The sequence below is a fragment of the Macrotis lagotis genome, chromosome 4 (genome assembly GCF_037893015.1).
Source record: "Macrotis lagotis isolate mMagLag1 chromosome 4, bilby.v1.9.chrom.fasta, whole genome shotgun sequence".
Classification (NCBI taxonomy): Eukaryota; Metazoa; Chordata; class Mammalia; order Peramelemorphia; family Peramelidae; genus Macrotis; species Macrotis lagotis.
This window is the reverse complement of record NC_133661.1, coordinates 129,981,362-130,000,113: the sequence shown is the minus strand read 5'-3', so window position 1 is coordinate 130,000,113 and position 18,752 is coordinate 129,981,362. Positions and strand designations below refer to the sequence as shown.

At 35.5% G+C, this 18,752-nt stretch overlaps 1 protein-coding gene and 1 long non-coding RNA gene across 3 annotated transcripts in view; one reads left to right on the top strand and one right to left on the bottom strand.

The window, feature by feature from the left end:
* The window catches only part of AKAP13 (A-kinase anchoring protein 13), a 129,952-nt gene that overhangs the window by 69,093 nt on the left and 42,107 nt on the right, over positions 1–18,752 (top strand). For both annotated transcript variants that reach the window (XM_074234143.1, XM_074234144.1), the window contains one exon: positions 5,672–5,846. In XM_074234143.1, the coding sequence (XP_074090244.1) occupies positions 5,672–5,846 (175 nt within the window). The remainder of the gene's footprint in view (positions 1–5,671; positions 5,847–18,752) is intronic.
* On the bottom strand, positions 75–2,431 carry LOC141521514 (uncharacterized). The gene is made up of 3 exons (XR_012477959.1): positions 2,366–2,431; positions 1,820–1,909; positions 75–842 (listed from the first exon to the last, which is right to left on the bottom strand). It is a non-coding gene; the product is annotated as an uncharacterized LOC141521514 (long non-coding RNA).

Here is an 18,752-nt window from a genome sequence, read left to right as displayed (position 1 = left end):
CACCATACCTTTCTCCTTGAAGTTGGTAAGAAAAGTCTAAAGCATGTGAAACAGTAGCAAATAATACAAGGAAGATTTTAGAGCTAAATAGGACTTGAAAAATATCCCACTCTAAAGACTCCCTTATTTTATAGGAGAGGAAACCATTCCAGAGAGTTGAAGAAATTAGCCTGACCCTCCTCATACAGCTAGAGATTAGAATTCAGTTCTCTTTGTGCTTTAGCTTAGTTTCTTTAAGATAAAATTTCATTGTTACTAAGCATTATTTTATCTCCATTAAAACCATTGAGAATAGCACAAGAAATGGTGGGGAGGATGAAGAATTACACTAGAACAAAGTCTGTGTCATCTCTGGCAGAAACCATCTGAGTAAATAAGACATTGGTTGACCTGTTGCCTTGCTGGAAGTTACAACACAATTATGCAATTGATTGAAGTTCCTCTTAGAGTTGTGTTTATCTTCACTGTGTGGTCATCAAAAAAGCCAGACTGCCTCAGGCAGTGGAAAGTCTTAAACACAATTGTAAAGGAAATATCTAGATCAAGGTTACAGACCCTTTCAGAATTTTATCAGGCTTCTTTAGATCTGCAGTACACCAAGTAAATTTAGAAATTTTTAAGATGGTGTTTTACACTTACTTATTGACCAGCTCAGAGATTACCAGTGGTATTGCTGCTTGCATAGGGAACTCACTGTTGGCTTTGTTTTCCCCCAAGCAGAAGTTGATAGTTGGAATGATGGATGATGAGAGTGATATGACATTCTAAGTCCTATGCTTTTAAAAGTATCTGGGTGCTACTATCCATCTTGGTCAGAGATCATCCATTCAGGAATTATTTCTCTAAAGGAAAAATAGGTTTATCCATCAGCATTGACTTCATTTCCAGCATTATAAAATAGCTGCTTGCCTCCCCCCCCCCCCCCAATCTAAGCAAAGAAATGGAAAATCAAGCTAAATATCCCACTTCTGGGCATGCCACTAATTTTTTGAAATCTAACAAAGGTCTTTATTTGAATCACTTTTTAAATGCCCTTGTATAGTCTTCCCTTTCTTTAGTTTGAGATTTTTTTCATTATCCATAAAATTTAAAAAAATTAACAGCTTTTTGTGATAATTAAACTACTCAAAGTTGTTTTAAAATACTTTATCAACATAAATAGTAGTCATTAAGATTGCTTAAGAGGAACTTTAAGGGTAGTTTGAGATTTTCTACTTAAAAGAGTCGGATTTGATGGTGGCTAGGAAGTACAGTGGATAGAGCACTGGCCCTGGAGTCAGGAGAATGTGAGTTCAAATTCGGCCTCAGACACTTAATAATTGCCTAACTGTGTGGCCTTGGGCAAGCCCCTTAACCCCATTGCCTTGCAAAAACTTTTAAAAAAGTCTGATTTGATTTTCTTTTTATAAAAAATATGTTAATATGTAACCACATTTCTTACTCTAACTTGACTTGCTGAATCAGTGGATGCTTATTATACTTCTTTGGAAAGTAACAGAAATTAGAAAAAAGTCATTAGAAAAAGCATGAGATTTCAGAGAGGCAAATAAATAGCACTTTAAACAGGAAGTGCAACAGGAAGAAGACCCAATTACAACTTCTGTCTTCTGTGATCTTTGATAAAGAATTCTATATACAGTTTCCTCCTCCAGACTAATTTTACTTGATTAAAAGTACTGAAAATCTTAGAATATTTGTTTTGGTTTTTTAAACCTAAAGAAATCTTTGCACTCTTAGGTGAGTCCATTTTCTCCCTACTCTAATGATGGAGAGATAAAAATTATGAAAAGACAGTTTTAGTTAAGGTTAAGCAAAATACCTTGGAGTAAATGGTTGCAATCCTAAATCCCTCACTGAAACACTTGATAATTTTAAGGCAAGCCATTCCTTTCTTCTAACACGAGCTTTCCTTAAAAGGAATGAATACAAGTAAGATTGGTAGGTACCAGGTTGTCATTTTTAACGGATAAGTATTTGAAAAATGATGCTGTAAAAAAGAAAAAGAAAAATGATACAATAAAATCAGACTGTCAATACTTTAAACAACATTCAGTCCTATGTCTTTAATATTACAGAGGAAGGAATTAAGTCTGAGAGAAAACTTTTCCAGGATTGCCCAGTGAGTTAATGTAGGATCTAGGGCTAGAATCAGATCTTCTGGCTCCTTGTCCAGTGCTTTGCCCGATATAGCACACTACTTCTTGTTGAGCCAGTGTTTAAATGTTGTAACAAATTCATTTATTTATTCTTTCATTTATTATGTTCACTGTGTAACAGAATTGCTTATCACAATCAAATGGAAGAGGTCTTAAGTTTTTCTGAGTCATAATTATGATCATTACTTTTTAAAAAGGAAAAAAATTACCTTCATCCCCTGAGGTTCTAGTGGAGTTTTGTTCATCTCTTTTCAAACATTGTTAACTGTGTCCTAGGGAAAAGATTTTTTTTAATGTCAGAACATAGAAGTTTGGTAGATGAAAAAGTTTAAGTACTATGAAAAGTCAGACTTTTAAAAAAATATATTGCCCCTTTTCCAAAGACAGGTGATTCACCAAGAGGGTCCCAGTGGAATCACTGGTTTTGTAAAATGAAGCATTTGCTTCAGAGATTTTTTAAAGTAATTAAGCACAGTAGCATTTTAAAAATCATATCCAGCCTTTCTAAACTTGAGAGATGCTGGGGAAAATTAGTTTTGTTTCATTTCTCATATCACTTTTAAACGTTGTTACTAGCAGCATCCAAATAGTTAAGATTGTCTTCAAGGAAACTGGCTGTTATCAACCCTCCCTCTCTCTCTCTTTCTCAACCAGTCTTTGGCTTCCTCTTGTACTTTCTCTAATGGCAGCTTGAAGCCGATCTGCTCTGTCCTGTAGGCATAAGCTCCTCCTTCTCAGGGAACAGATTTCCTGTCCTTAAGGGAGAATTATGTCGGTAAAGTGGGGTCGGTTTCATGAAGTCCCTCTCATAACAGTGAGATTTATAGGACCAAAACATGGGGAGGTAAGAGCCTGACTTTTTTTTAACACAGAAATCTAAAAAAGTAAATAAAGAAAAGACTTAGAGCTTGGATATTCTGATACTTGGAAGAAAATTAACCTTTTTGAGGAGTATTGGGAAGACTAGAGGAAAGAAACTAATTATGTAAAGTTTGAACAGCACCGCAGCATTGTGAGAATATGAACAGCTAGTTGCCATTCCATGTCTTATAACTCTTTTAACTGTAAATATACTATAGTTCTTGAGAACTAAGTATGTGAGGATGCTTTTTTCCTGTCAACATTTTCATGTGGCAAAACACTAAAAAAGAAAATTAGAGAAAGAAGGAAATTCTATACACCATTTTTAAAGTTGTTGATTTTTATTACTTGTATGTGTATTGTAGCAATTGCTTTTTTTTCCTCCTCAGAGCAGTTTCCTGTTTTGTAACTGATGCAGTTTATTTTTTTATTTCACATTGTATTCTTATTTGTAGTTTTGTTTCATAGTATCACTTTGCCCTCTGAATTTCCCTTAAATGTACTCTAATAATCTGCAGAGAAATATATCTATACAGTATGTTTCACAATCTTCCTCCAGTTTTCTAGAATTTAAGTGTTGTTGTTTTTAATATCCATGTTTAGCAAAGAACTCACTATAATACCCAAGTTTATATAGTCTAATTATCTCCTTACTCTAAGGTAAAGCATCCCAAAAATTCCACAGTTTTTCCATTGGGGGGGGTGAGTTAAAAGAAAAATTATATACATCCCTTTGGAGTTCTGTTGTGGCACCATACAGATAATCTTTAGGTTCATATTAATTCCCACATAACTGCTGACACAGCTCATACAAGTCCCTCAAATTCAGTAGTATTCTAAGAAATGTGATATACTAGATAAATCCTTGGTTCATTGAGCAGAATGTTCTTTCTCTGACAATGACATCAAACAAAATTTTGTCTCAGGAGTTTGAATGACCTTTATGGGGTCAACATCAGAAGGCTTTACCATAAGTTAATATTGTCCTGTGATGACCTTTTAAAGGTTTCTTTTCTATAATTATCCTTTTTTCTGTTTCCTCTTAATTTTAGTGTTGTGTATTATGAAAACTTCTTCAGTCATATACCTTCCCCAATATTTGGCATTTCAGACAAAAAGCATCATTGACTCTTTGGATCATTTATTTGCCTTTCTCTTGACCTTTCTTAGGAAAATTCTTAAGGTTGAAAGAACAGAACACTATACAAACATACTCCAGGGATAGGTTTGTTTTATGTTTTAAGCAAAGGAAGAAAATATTGTTATTAGTAACACTCTTGATGTGTGGAATTTTGTTCTACCTATTATTAGTAAAGTGAGATTTGAAAAAAGAGTAAAGAAATGGGTTTTTACAAATGAAGATTTTTTTTTCAAAGGGCAGCCAAATTCCACAATTAAAACTAAAAGATAGCAACATAGACTTTAGTAGTATTTACAAAAACCTAGTGATAATTTTTCATACAATGAAAATGCCTTTCTAGTACAACTTTAATAGAAGTCTTTTTTCAATGAAAATTTTGGCCTGGCATCCAGTAGATCTCTTTTCACTTCATTGCATCAGTGCCAAAGAAGGCATATGCACAAAACAGATGATTGCAATATTATTATTGTGTTTTTATATTGAAAGGAATAGTCTTTATTTTGAACCTCAGTGGAACACAATGAATTTTCAAGTCTTAACTTTCCCGAATCTAAGTCTTATGAGTGGAATATTCCCAATAAAACTTCTTAGGGTTAATGTCACACACACAGAGAACTTTATGTGGAAGATTCAAATACAACAATTATTTTCAGTTTATGTAACCTGGGCCAAGCACTTGCCTTCTTTGCTGAAGAATTCTACCCATCTTTCACTAGGTACTACCTAAGCTTCTGTCTCTGTTCCACATTTTTATTCATATGAAGGTTAGGATATGACTTCATATGAAGGTTAGAGGAAACCCTATCCCCAGATCTCTTCTGGCCTGAGGACTCTTAAGGAGTGTGGAAGGGTGGGGCTGGAAATCAACTTTGACACTCTCTTGGGTAGGCAGTATCTGACTAGAACATTTATTTGGGGACTGCAAGTAGGAATTCCTGTACCCAGGACAAGTAAGGTGGGAATGTATGACACAAAGGACAATATCCGGGTGTAGGCATGCTGATATAGGAAGTACCTTTTAGCCTTCAAACTATCCAACTGATGACACAACTGGTGGTCCTTGACCTGGGAGCAGACATTGGATCAAGAGAATCATCAAGCCATGATGGGGATGGGATGGAAGGAGAGAGATGCTTTGTAGAGCAAGAAAACCTTATGGTAGCAACATGGACTGTATAAAAAATGGGATGTTTGTGGTTACCTTCAAGGGTAAAGCCCTCCCCTAGTAAATGAAGTAGAATCAGTTAGTTAGCAAATGCTTATTAATTAATTAATTAATGCTAACCAATATGCTAGCATATTACTATGTGTCAGTCAGCTGGAAAACTGAAGGAAACCATGTTAAGTGACTGACCAGAGTCCCATTTGCACTCCTGAAGATGAATCTTCTGACCCTAGGCCTGACACTACATCACCCTTTCCATCTGCACAAAATACCTTCCAGACTTCTGATGGCATGTTTTCCTAAGATATAAGTTAGTGACAAAGCTACCTCATGTATTTTCTTTGACAGGAGAAGGAGAAGGACAAAGACAAGATTAAAGAGAAAGAGAAAGATTCCAAAGAGAAAGAGAAGGACAAGAAGACTTTGAATGGACATATCTTTGCTTCCATTCCTGTTGTGGGGCCAATCAATTGCAGCCAGTGTATGAAAACTTTCACCAACAAAGATGCTTACACATGTGCAAGTAAGCAGTTTTCTTCTTTTTCTGAGATGACCTTGCATGAGGGAGATCCCCTGGGGAAGAAGGTGTCTTAGGGGTGTCCTGTTTTGGTTTCTTATCTAGTCAGATATTATGTAAATGGAGAGTTAGGCCTTCATATTTTATTTTCTTACTTACAGGTATGTATTCCGGTGATTCTTTAAATAATTTTAAAAGAAAAACTACACATTTCTACTTATTTGCCATTAGCAAATTGAAACTACCAGTCTACTCTGGTTTGTTAGGTTTGTTACTCTGGTTTGTTATCTTCCCTAGCATGTGTGTACCACATTGGCCTCCTGTTGTATATTAAAACCTTTAAACTTAGATTGACTTTTGAGTAATTCCAGGTGTTTGGATGAACCATTAAGATATTAAAGTCTTCCTTCCTTCCCCTGAAAAAAAATTTTACCAAGGGAAGAGTTCTACTGCTAATCTTTCTTTACCTTAGCTTTTCCACAGCAATACTTAAATAAACTTTTTTTGTCACTTTAAAAAAAATGGAAAGAGACTTCATTGGCTAGCTGGAGAAAAGACACAAGATTTTAGAAATGCCCATTTATTTTTTGCTGTCTTGATATGGTCACCAGTTAATAATTGTTTTGAAAGTCAGGTTGATTGTCTAGGGTAATCAATGGATGGAGATATTCTTTGGTAAGGAGATGGTACAGTTTGAGATTAATAATATAAATACAGCATCTTTGCAGAACTGAAGTTTTCTGGAACATATGAATGTTGAAACTTGTGTTTCATATTTTCTTTTCATGTGCCTTTTTTGGCCTTGTAGGAAGACAGATAAGTTGGTTTTAAGCCTTTTTGTTATTTTTAGTAAGGTGAGCTTTGGGTGGCTGCAAACAAATTAAATTTAGCCACAGTGAAGACTGAAGCAGTTGAAGTGAGAGTCCATTAAAAGATGTAAACTGTGATGTCATCTTCTGGTGCTGGAAACTGTTAAGATACAAAGAAGCATTTACCAGGCACAGTCTGTCCCTGTGGACCTTGGCCAGTGACCTGAAACTGGTTTTCATGGTATAATCCATTGGTGATTTTTCTAGAATAGCGTCTTAATTCATGGGCACAAAGTCAATAATATGCCCTGATAACTGAATTAAAAGTTCCAGTTGGTATTGGAATAAAGTAGACAGTAAGAGGACATTTCTTTCTAAATGATATTTCCACTAGAAGCCCAACAGTCAACTTGAAAGCAGCATTGAGAAGTTAACATGCTGATGTTGCTCTTGATGTGACTACTGTTAGCTTGTTTAAAAGAAGGAATGAGGATGGATCCTACCTGTTTTCATGTTTGCACTGTGATAGCATTTCTCTGTGGATCCAGGCAGGTGGGTTGTGGCAAGTCTCTTTCATGATATATTTTATTTCTTCTTACATCTCTTATTTTTGCACTCATCCCTCTCCGCTCCCTTTTTGATGTAGCACATAGCAGAAGAGTTATATGGTATAACAAGTTAGGAATGTGGAAGGAAGCTTTGACTCAAAAAAAAAAAACTGTTCACATTCAGAAGAGAACCATTTCATTTATAGATAGAGGTAAATTATGTGCTTTATTTTGATTTCAAAGTCCTTAGTTCAGAGCTCTTAGGAAGTTGATATGGCTTCATGGAAAGAAGTTTATATTTGAATTGAGAATACTGTAATTAAATAACATTCTAATCTGAACACTTAGACTTGTAGGTTATAATTGAGAGAGACCTTGAGGATCATTGAGTTCTCAGCAATCTATTTTATTGCTTTATTTTATATAATTATAAATACTTGTACTACCCACTTACTGGCTATCATCAAATGAGGTCATATATGTAAAGCCCTTGTTAGCAGACAAAATTCCTTGTTAGTTATTTAATTTTAAAATGACAGATGGGCAAATCTTTGAAAGTATGTCATTTATAAGTAAAAGTAGGTGGATTTTGCTCTGCCACTACAAATACTAGACATTGGTCTAGATCATATGAACTCAAAACAGTATCTCAGTATGACATACTAAGTAAATTTCAGCTAATATTGGTCAAATACAATGAATGGTGAACTCCTTAGACAACCATTATTTAGTTTTTCCACCTTCTCTCCCAGGCTTCAGGACATTTCACTTTCTAAGAAAGTGAGACTTAGGTGGATCTTTTCCAGCCCATAATCTGAATAAATACTATTTAATTAAATAGTAACCAAAAATGATCAGAGTCTAGGATCCACATTGTAATTCTTTCTCTGGTTTCTAAACCTTTTTAAATGTAGGTACCCTAAACCCATGTTTGTTTTTCATTGACATCTTGTGTTATGTAAAGCATAAATAGAAATTCCAGGCTGTTCAGTTCCAAAAGGGAGTATGAGTTGAGTTCCATGCACAAAGAAGCTTTAGTTTTCTCATCTGCAGAATGAGTATTAAATAACTATTGAGGTCTCTTTCAGCTCTTAGAACTATGATCTTTTTTCTGGGTTGATCATTTGCTCTTTGTAGAGTTTCCAGAAGATAATTGATAATAACCCCATGTAGATTTTCTTGGTCCCTAAGGATTCCAGAGTACCGTCTTAGGACCCACTGCTTCAGGCATAATAAGAATTAATAGTACACATTCATATGTAACACTTAGTTTTTAGTTCCAGAAACCTTATCAGATAGTATAACAATTATAATACCTTGAAGTCATACCATCTAAAGATTGTTTAAGGAACTGGGGCTATTTATCCTGTAGAAGACCAGACCTCAGAGGGACATGATAACACCTTCAAATATATGAAAAACTATCACCTGAAAGATATGTTAGATTTCTTTTACTTGTTACCAGAAGACAGAATTTACAGCTTAATACTCATAGAGAGACATCCCAAAGTATTTGCCTCACGTAATAGTCACTTCTCTCTCTTTGGAGGTATTCAGGCAGAAGTGGATGAGCATTGGTTGGGCATGCTGTAGAAGAAATTCTTTTTCAAGGAAAGTAAGATTATATAGTTCTTGGTCCTTCCAACTCTGAAATTCTTTTGTCATCCCTATTTGATATATTCAAACTCAGAGAGGTTTTATGACCAAGCTAGGATAAATGCCTAATAAGTAACAGAGGCAGAACTTAAAAGAATGTCTTATGACACCAAGGCTCAAGCTTCTTCCTTTATGTCAGATTTTCTGTCCTCAGTTTCTTCAGGATTACACTTCCATCTTTGAATCCTACAATCCCATAGTAGAGAAAAATTAATCAAATTGTGCTTTAAGACTGTGATTTTGGGGGGTTTTCTTTTTGGCCTGGGAGGGGGATGGGGGGGCAATCATGGTTAAGGGACTTCTCCAGGGTCACTCAGCTGGCAAGTGTCTGAACTCGGGTCCTCCAGTCCCTGGGGTTTTGCTGCCTAACTGCCTGTAAGGCTTTAGTCTTAGAAAGATGATTTTATAACTCCTCTCTCTTTTTTGGCAACTTTAATGATATAAGGCTATTGGTCAGCTATTTTCTAATATATGTTTTCACATAAGCATGAAGCTATCATAATACATGATCTAAGCACCATTCCTGGAGTTTGGTGGAACTGAATTCAAATCTGTTATCTTGGACAATTAACCCAAATTGCCTTCCCCCCCCCCAAAAAAAAAGGATCTAAAGAATTCTAAGATTCAGTAATTCTTTGGAAGCAGAAAATTTCATGAATTAAAAAAAATTGTTTGATTACCAGCCTTATCTGTTTATTTTAGATTAGCATATGCATCCTCTCCCTGACTTAATAGTTTGTTATGGTAAGTGATTTCATAGAGATTTTAAAACATAGTTCATCTCATTTACCCTGGTTTACCAGAGAAAGGAAATGGAGTGTAGGATATTGAAATTGAAACTAAAAGACCTCAGACAAGTCAGAAAATGATAGTTTAATAGACCCTATGAATCTCTATATTAATTTATCTATGGTTCAGGGAAAAAAAAGAGTTATCCATTGGATTAGTCCTTGGCAGTTCACTCAAAGTCACAAGGCTCCCCAGAGACAATGGTGAAAATAGTTTAGCATTTGGTGGTGGCTGCAAGGTCCTTTGAATGACAATGTATACTGTGCTTGTTTTTAAAAAATGAAGGAAGGGAAAAGGGGGGGATGTGGGGGAATCAAAATATGAGAAGAAAGGAAGAATAAATAGTATTCTCCCCAAAAGAACAGAAGAAATTGGCCTGATTCTCTCTAGTTTTCTGAAGAACAGATCTAGCAGTGAGTTTGTATGTATGGAGCAGTCTATATTAGCCTGGCAGGAAGTGAAAAATGTGAGTAATTATGGGCCATTCACACTATCTTTCCTTCCCTCATTCCCTTCTCTGTGCTCAAAATCTTCCTGAGATTTTCAAAAAATTGACTCTTCCTTCAATTATCCATTTACCTCTGGAGAAATTATTTATTCTTAGATTTTTTTTTTAGTTTTTTTTGCAAGGCAAATGGGGTTAAGTGGCTTGCTCAAGGCCACACAGCTAGGTAATTATTAAGTGTCTGAGACCGGATTTGAACCCAGGTACTCCTGACTCCAAGGCCGGTGCTTTATCCACTATGCCACCTAGCTGCCCCTATTCTTAGATTTTAAAAAAAAATTAGGTTCCCTTTTGGATTAGCATAACCCCATTTTGTTAATTTCTAGGGCCTGATGACAGTATTATTATAATGCTGCATGTGACTTTTCTCGTTCCAAAGATTTCAGCTATTTTGAATGAGTATAAGTTCTTAGAAAAGCAATAGATGTTTTGTTTTGTTTTTAATGAAAAATAATTTCTTGTTCCCTTTTGATCTTTTCTGGATCAAATTGAGATCATAATCTTCACTTTTGTGGGAATGGATGTGATCACAACTAGGAATAAATAGGAAGCAAATACAACTAGAATGCATTATTAAGAGGATGGCTAATGAACATCTTAAAAGGAAACATTTATCAAAGAAAGTAGGCCTGACTTTTTAAGAACAGCTTAAGAAAGTCTGCTTTATTTCCTTTGTGGATGAGATCGCTTAACCTGTAGATCAAGTATTATTATACACATAGTTTACCTAACCTTTACCTACCCATTGAATAGTTTTTCATGCTTTTGCATGACACAGTGGAAAGGATACAGGACTTCCCAGGTCTTCCACTGTGTGCCTTGTCTAAGTCATCTAACCTCCTAATCTCAGTTTATTGATCTTAAAATGAAGCTGTTTGAATAAAAATCATTCATTGTCAACTTTATTGGAAATTGGAATGCCCCAAGGATCTGTACCTAGCTTTTTGCTGTGTCACATTTTATCAGTGATTCAGAGGAAAGCAAAGAGGATATGCTTATCAGCTTTATCGATAATACAAATAAGGAATAACTAACACTGAATGCCAGAAGCAGAATCATACCAATAGAATGGTGACTTAATTCTAAAAAGAAACTCAATAGGTATCAATATGGTCTTATACAGGAAGTCTAAAAAAGTAATCATAAGTAAAAAATGAGAAAAACAAAGAAAAAAAATCTGAAGCTGTTCTGAAATAGATTTCAATGTTTTGGTTTACTGCAAGTCAGTATGATAAATGGCAACCAGAAAAAATAATATTCCTTTAGACTACAGTAAGCAACTCATAACTTACAGGACAAGAGAGGTGAAAGTCTTACTCACATTTGGGGTATTGTATTCTATTATGTGCATCACATTTTAGCAATGACATTAATAAACTGAGATTTCCAGAGAAAGATAACCAGGATGGTAAAGAGTCTTGAGGCCATGATATATGAGGATTAATTGAAGGAATTGAGGTTGTTTTTAGGAAGAGTACCTAATACTATCATCAACTCTTTGAAGACCTACCAATAGGAAAAGAAATTAGACTGACTTCATTTGGTCTCAGGGCAAAGAATTATCCTTGATACAGTGGAAATTTTCCTAACATTTAGCTATCCAGATGTGGAATGGGCAGCTTTGGAAGAGGACAGATCCTTCCTCCCTCATTGGAGTTCTTAAATAAAGCCTAGAGAATCACCTGCCAGGTATATTACTAAGAAAATGAATTAAGTGATCAGTAAGGTCCTTTCACTACTAAAAACTGTGATTATGTGAATCCACAGAAGAGGCTAAAGCTATTTTAGGCAGCATTTTGTGAGGAATAGTATCCAGGACTTTGGACCTTCTATTATCTTATCTAATCAGGTCATGCCTGGAATGTTGTGTTCAGTTTTGGTTACCACATTTAAGAAAGATGATGAATTGTAGAGTATCCAGAGAAAGGCAATAATAAAAGTGAAAGATTTAAGTCATTACCAGGGAAGAGGTGGTTGAAGGGACCAGGGGTGTTGATGTGAACAAAAAGGAAAGGCATGAATTATCAGGATAACTGTATTCAAATGCCTGAAGGGCTGCCATGTTTTTTAAAGCCTAAGGTTAGATCTAGGAACAATGGAAGAAAACTGTAAAAAAAGGTAAATATGGGCTTAAGGAAATCTGTACCATCCCAAAGTAGAATGGGTTACTTTAAAAGGTAATAGATTGGGCAGCTAGGTGGCACAGTGGATAAAGCACTGGCCTTGGAGTCAGGAGTACCTGTGTTCAAATCCAGTCTCAGACACTTAATAATTATTACCTAGCTGTGTGGCTTTGAGCAAGCCACTTAACCCCGTTTGCCTTGCAAAAACCTAAAAAAAAAAAAGGTGGTAGATTCCCTCTTAGATTCCCTCTTTGTTAAAGGTCTTCAAGTAAAATCTGTGTAGCGAAATGTTACATACATTCATTAGAAGATTCTTGTTCATGTATAAATTATTGTAGATGGTCCTCAACTTTGATACTCTGGTACCATTTGCACTATGCTGTGTGCTAAGGACTGTCAAAAATAACAGTCCCACCCCAGAGGTAGGGGTAGGAGTGTGGGGTGGGTGGAGAGAGAGAGAGAGAGAGAGAGAGAGAGAGAGAGAGAGAGAGAGAGAGGAGAGAGCAGAGAGGAGAGACACAGACCAAGGGAGGTACAAAATATACATGAAGTGAATAAAAAGCAGTTTGATCAGAGGGAATAGAGAACACTCATAACTAGAGACAACAAAATAAGAATCATGGAGAAAGTGGCAATTGAGCATCTTTTTCTTGAAAGAAAGTAATGATTCTTAAATGTAGTGATTGATATTGAAGGAAGAGAACTTATGAGGAAGAAAGAAGCATACCTTGTCCAAAATCTTAGAGTTAGAATTTTTGTTTCCAGGGAGCAGCATGTAGGTTGGTTGACTTGAATATAAAATGCATGAAGGGGCATCTTATGAAATCAGGGTAAAAAGGTAGAAAGTCAAATTGTGAAGAACCTTAAATGCCAAAATAAAAGTTTGTTGCTTATCCTAATCACCATAGGGCGTCACTGAAGATTCTTAAGGGGAGGGTTTATATTTTCACACTTTAGAGATGTCAAATTAACATGCTTCATGAAAGCTGGGTTGGAAGAGAAGAGCGAGTTAAGCTATCACAATAATACAATTGAGAACTGATGAACTAGAGAGACTATATTAGTGGAGGAAGAAAGGGCAGAAATAAGAGATATGGAGGCAAAATTGAATAGACTTGACAGTTGAAAGGAAAGTTACAAATGTCTAGAAGGGTAATGGTACCCTCCCAGAGAACTAGGGAAGCTAGGAACAGGGATGGGTTTTTGGAACATAGTAAAGTTTGGACATGTTGAGTTTGAGATAGCTATAGGACATGGAGGTGGTTATGTCCTACAAATAGATAACTCAGTCTTGCAGGACTGGCCTCAAAAGATTTGCCAAGGGACGGCTAGGTGGCATAGTGGATAAAGCACCGGCCTTGTAGTCAGGAGTACGTGGGTTCAAATCCAGTCTCAAGACACTTAATAATTACCTAGCTGTGTGGCCTTGGGCAAGCCACTTAACCCCATTTGCCTTGCAAAAAAAAACCTAATAAAAAAACAAAAAAAAAGATTTGCCATAATGATACCAATAACTAATATGAAATAAGAATGATTCTCTCAGATCCTCAATTGGGCAAATGCAAAAAGAAAATTAATTCTCTCAAAACCTCAATTGGGCAAATGGAAAGCTCTTTCAAAAGTAGAAGTGAGCAAGTGGAAAAGGAGCTGCAAAAGGTAAATGAAGAAAACTCCTCCCTGAAAAAAAGAATGGAGTCTGCAGAAACTAATGACTTCATGAGACAGCAAGAGCCTGTTAAACAAAATCAAAGAATAGAAAAAAATAGAAGAAAATGTAAAATACCTCATCAGCAAAACTGCTGACCTCAAGAATAGATCGAGGAGGGGCAACCTGAGATTTATTGGACTTCCTGAAAACATTGAGGGGGGGGAGCCTGAATTTAATATTACAGGATCTAGTGATGGAAAATTGCCCTGATATCATGGACCTAGAGGGCAAAGTAGTCATTGAAAGAATGCATTGATCCCCTCCAGAAAGAGATCCTAAAATGAAAACACCAAGGACTTTTGTGGCCAAATTCCAGAATTATCAGATAAAAGAGAAAATCCTGCAAGCAGCCAGAAGGAAACAATTTAAATACCAAGGAGGCACAGGACTGGGCTGCATCAACATTAAGGGATTGAAAGGCCTGGAACAAGATATTCCAAAGAGCAAGGGAGCTTGAAATGCAGCCCAAGAATCCACTATCCTGCAAAACTGAGCCTTCTTTTACAGGGGAAAAGATGGACATTTAACTAAATGGAAGAATTCCAGAAATTGCTGATGAAAAGACCAGAGCTAAATAGAAAATTTGGACATCAAACAAGATGTTCAAGTGACACATGAAAAGGTTAAAAAAGGGGGAGGAGGAGGAGGTAAAGGGGAAAAAACTGCTTTCATATAAGTTGAAACTGGCTATATCCCAACATGGGGAAAAAAATTCTCATAATTCTTGAGAACTGTAACTCTAACAGAGAGAATATAGCTAGCCAGAAGTGATGGACATTCAAAACTTATCCATGAGACTGCTATCCAGTGGGATAAAACTGGCTATATCCCTACTTGGGAGAAAGACTCTAATAACTCTCAAGAATTGTAACTGTTACATAGAATGTACTTAGCTAGAAGTGATGGATACTCAGACTTTTCAATGACTCAGAATGATTTTAAAAACACTATCTCCATTAAAAGGGGGAATCTCCATTAAAAGGGGGATAGTAAGGAGATGGGAGGAGGGGAGGGGATTGAATGGGAGTAAATCTCATTACACTAAGAGGTACAAAATACCTATGGTAATAGAGGGGAAGAAGGGAAGAGATGAGAAATACCTGAATCATCTCATCAGATTTGGCTTAAAGTCAACTTACACACATACTCAGTTAATTTAAAATGATACCAATATTTGTTCTAGTTTCATCTTAGTTATGATAAAAAACCTGAACATTTTAGATGTTTTTCAAAGGTCTTTTATAAGGAAGTAAGTGTATTAAAATACATGGGTGACATTTGTAAGTAATAGTTGCTCTAAATGAACTTTGAAAACTTGACAAATTTTGGATCAACTGAAAAAAAACATGACCAGAACTCTATGAATGTCTTGGTTCTCATTATATAATTCTTTATTGAATTGATATGTTAAATATGTAGTTTTAAGACTTTAAAAAAATGGGCTTCAGGAAAGAATTAAGGGCTATTTAAGTAAAACTATGAGCTGTCTAAAGATGATAATTAAACCCACAGGAGCTGTTGAGAGTACTGTGAATGAGAGGCTATATAGATAAAAAAGAGAAGATCTTAGGCAACATTACATCCATACAAAGGAGAACCTGATTCTTTGAACTAAGAAATTAGAATCTAGAACTAGTGAAGTTCTCAAGGAAGAGCAGAGGAAGCCAAAATATAATGCATATTGAAAAAAGATTCATAGCATTTTAATTTGGCAATAGACCTAAGAGAACAGACTGAAAGCAAGAAATCTTGCTTCAGAATCTAGTGATCTAGGAAAATCTGTCCATTTTTTAGAATTCTGCACTGTTAAAACCTTGAGCCATATCAGCTGTTATTTCTCACTGTCCTGAAGCATTCTGCATTTGGAAGACATGATGTGAGCTATACACCAATGGATTAGCAGCATTCTGTTTTGTTTTTTGTTTTTGACTCTTCCTAGTTGTTTAGTTCCTGTGTAGTTCATTTTAGAAAAAGAAAATAATCCTCTGGCTACAGCTGATTTATTATATGTTATAAACATCTTCTGATGCATTGGTTTTCTGGATTGAAATTTTAGTGATTGCAATCTGGAAAATATAAGAAGGGCCTGTACTTTGCTTGGGTTTTACTTTTTTTTTCCCCCTGGTAAAGGAAAGCAACTACTCCCTGGAAGGAGAATTCCTGGCATTGACAATGTAACTGATTCCAAAGAGAGGAAGCTTATTATTTAGGAAATTGGGATCTAGAAGAAGAGCTCTCCAAATTTATGACTAAGGAATAAAGTCAGTTTCATTAAAAAGAGTTATTTGGATTCTATTTTAGTATTTATTTCCATATGCATCTCAGAAAATTGCTGTTCTAGGCACTTGAGCTGAAATCAGTCAAATCTTTTTTCTTCTTATTCTGCACATCAGTTATGTGTGTGGTTGATGCACTCACTACCGGGAATTTCTTTCATTCTTCATCATCTGCACTATATCAAACCAAACTGGGTAGTCTTGCTCACTTCCCCTAATATTAAAACAATGAATTGCAGGAAACCTTTTAAGAAAATAGATTTCTGTTGACTTTGTACTATTTATACTGGATTAAATTTATTTGTTTATTTGTATTTTCTTGGGTATGACAGGAAAGAGGGGAAGTTGTCTATTTCCATCCTTGTATACTATCAGGAGCAAGGGAAACCAAAAAAAAAAAATGTATTAACTGTAGACTCTAATGTCCAAATTGGCTAACAGGAGTAACAATGGCAAGAACTTTTCACCACATCCATCATTAAGAGACCTGTAATCCAAATTGAATCAGTCAGAAATTGACCCCTGAAAAGATGGGAAAACACGTCTCACTTTAGGGTTCTGATTAAATGTGTGACTCATGAGAATTGGAACAGTCCCTTAATATTGATTCCACTGTATAATTTTAGTGCATCTTAATCTAAGTCTTGTTGATTATTTCCTAAAAAGATCTCATTAAATTGGTTTTAGCTGTTGGATTTTTTTTTTTTGAAGACAACAGCAACACATAATCTGTAATATTTACTAAAACATTTTAGGACAAGAAGATTAAAAATTTGATGTCAAAAGTACATATCTTTGTATTTCTTCATGGAGAAATGGAAGGAAGAGGAAAGAACTGAGCTGTTTATAGAAGTCCAATGAGGGGGCCGACACTATTCCCATAAACAATCCTTTTGAGACACTATGTGAGAACACCTTTAGAAGACAAAAGCATGTCAGCCAATCAACTTTGATATCTTATGGAAATTTACTATGATTGTGGTAGTGAAAAGGTTTTAGACTTGTCTTTAATTCTTTTGTTCTTGCCGAGTTCCTTCTCCCCCCCCCCCCCCCAGAAAAAAATAGAGCATGGGTTTTCAACCACCTGACCCTGGCTGTCTGTTATCAGTGAGGTTGCTATTTTTAAATCACCCACACAGAGTACTAAAACTGTCCAACAGAGTTGGGCACAGGACAACTTGGTAACAAGTTGAATGCTTTTCAAGTGGGTGCTTGAGTGTCTTTTCCACTATTTATTTAAATGAGGCTTGTAATCACAGTATAGTAACAGGCCAGTGAATTTCTTTTAAATGGTAGCTTTGTGGGAGAGAGCCTTAGTTTAATTAGAAAAGCAATTTCATAGGAAAATTCCCATTTGTTTAAAATATTTTAACATCCTTTTTTGCTTTTTGTGCTTAATGTTGGTGTCAGTTCAGACTCATCAGACTACTTTATACCCCTAATTTAGGATTTCAAATGTTGCCAAAACCGTCTGTTACAGTGATAATTTCCCACCTTATAAAGCAACTTTGCCAGATGGATTGCAGCATAGTATTAGAAATAGTCCTGAAAGAAAGTACGTGCAGCCCTCAGCCTTTGTAACTGATTGTGTTCCAAATGTCCATTTGTAAACTAGATGTTTGAAACTAGGAACCATTTTTCCTAAGAAATAATGCTAAATTGTGGTTATATTCCCAAGCTGCCCCAGAGAGAGAGAGAGAGAGAGAGAGAGAGAGAGAGAGAATGAATACACATATAGTTCACAATGTAGTGGCAATAAAGAAAATAGGAAAACCACAAAATTTATCAATCATTTTACTTAAATATGAGAATTTGGCGAGATTTATTTAAAAGTTCTTGTTCAAGAATTTTAGAAGTTGATAGCACTCATTCTTTATATTGTATTTCCCTTTAAGCTCATAATTTTCCCCTAAATTATTATAAATATAAATATAAATTTCCTGAAATGATACTAATCTTATAATTACTAGCCATGATTTAAGGGTGTTTTGTGGAATTAACTGGAATATAAATGAAATTACTAAGAGTTAAAAAGTAGGGCAAAAAAGGGGTTAATGTAATATGTACTAGAAAGGTTATATGGTGTGAAAAAGAACTGAAGTATAGAAGACAAGAACAGGTAATAAACAACATTACTGCATGAGACCTATTAGAAGAAATAAATTATGTTATGGAAAAAAATGCACCATATAGTTTCCCCACATCAGCCATCTGGGTGGTATTGATCCATCTAGTATGCTACAGGGCTAAAGAGGGAAAAAAGGGACAGAGAATTTTGGAGAGTGGAAGAAAGAATAGTATGCTACCAGCAAGCAAAGGAAAAACAACTTGTAAAGCATTTAACGAAGTACATCAAATGGAGTAGGCATTATTCCCTTCCTAATCATGTTTGCAAACAAGATATTACAAGATGGTTGTTCCTAACTTAGGGAATGAGTGCCTGTATCTCTTCCATCTTTTACCTAGAAAGGGGGTCAAAGAGTAACAATGGAGTACAA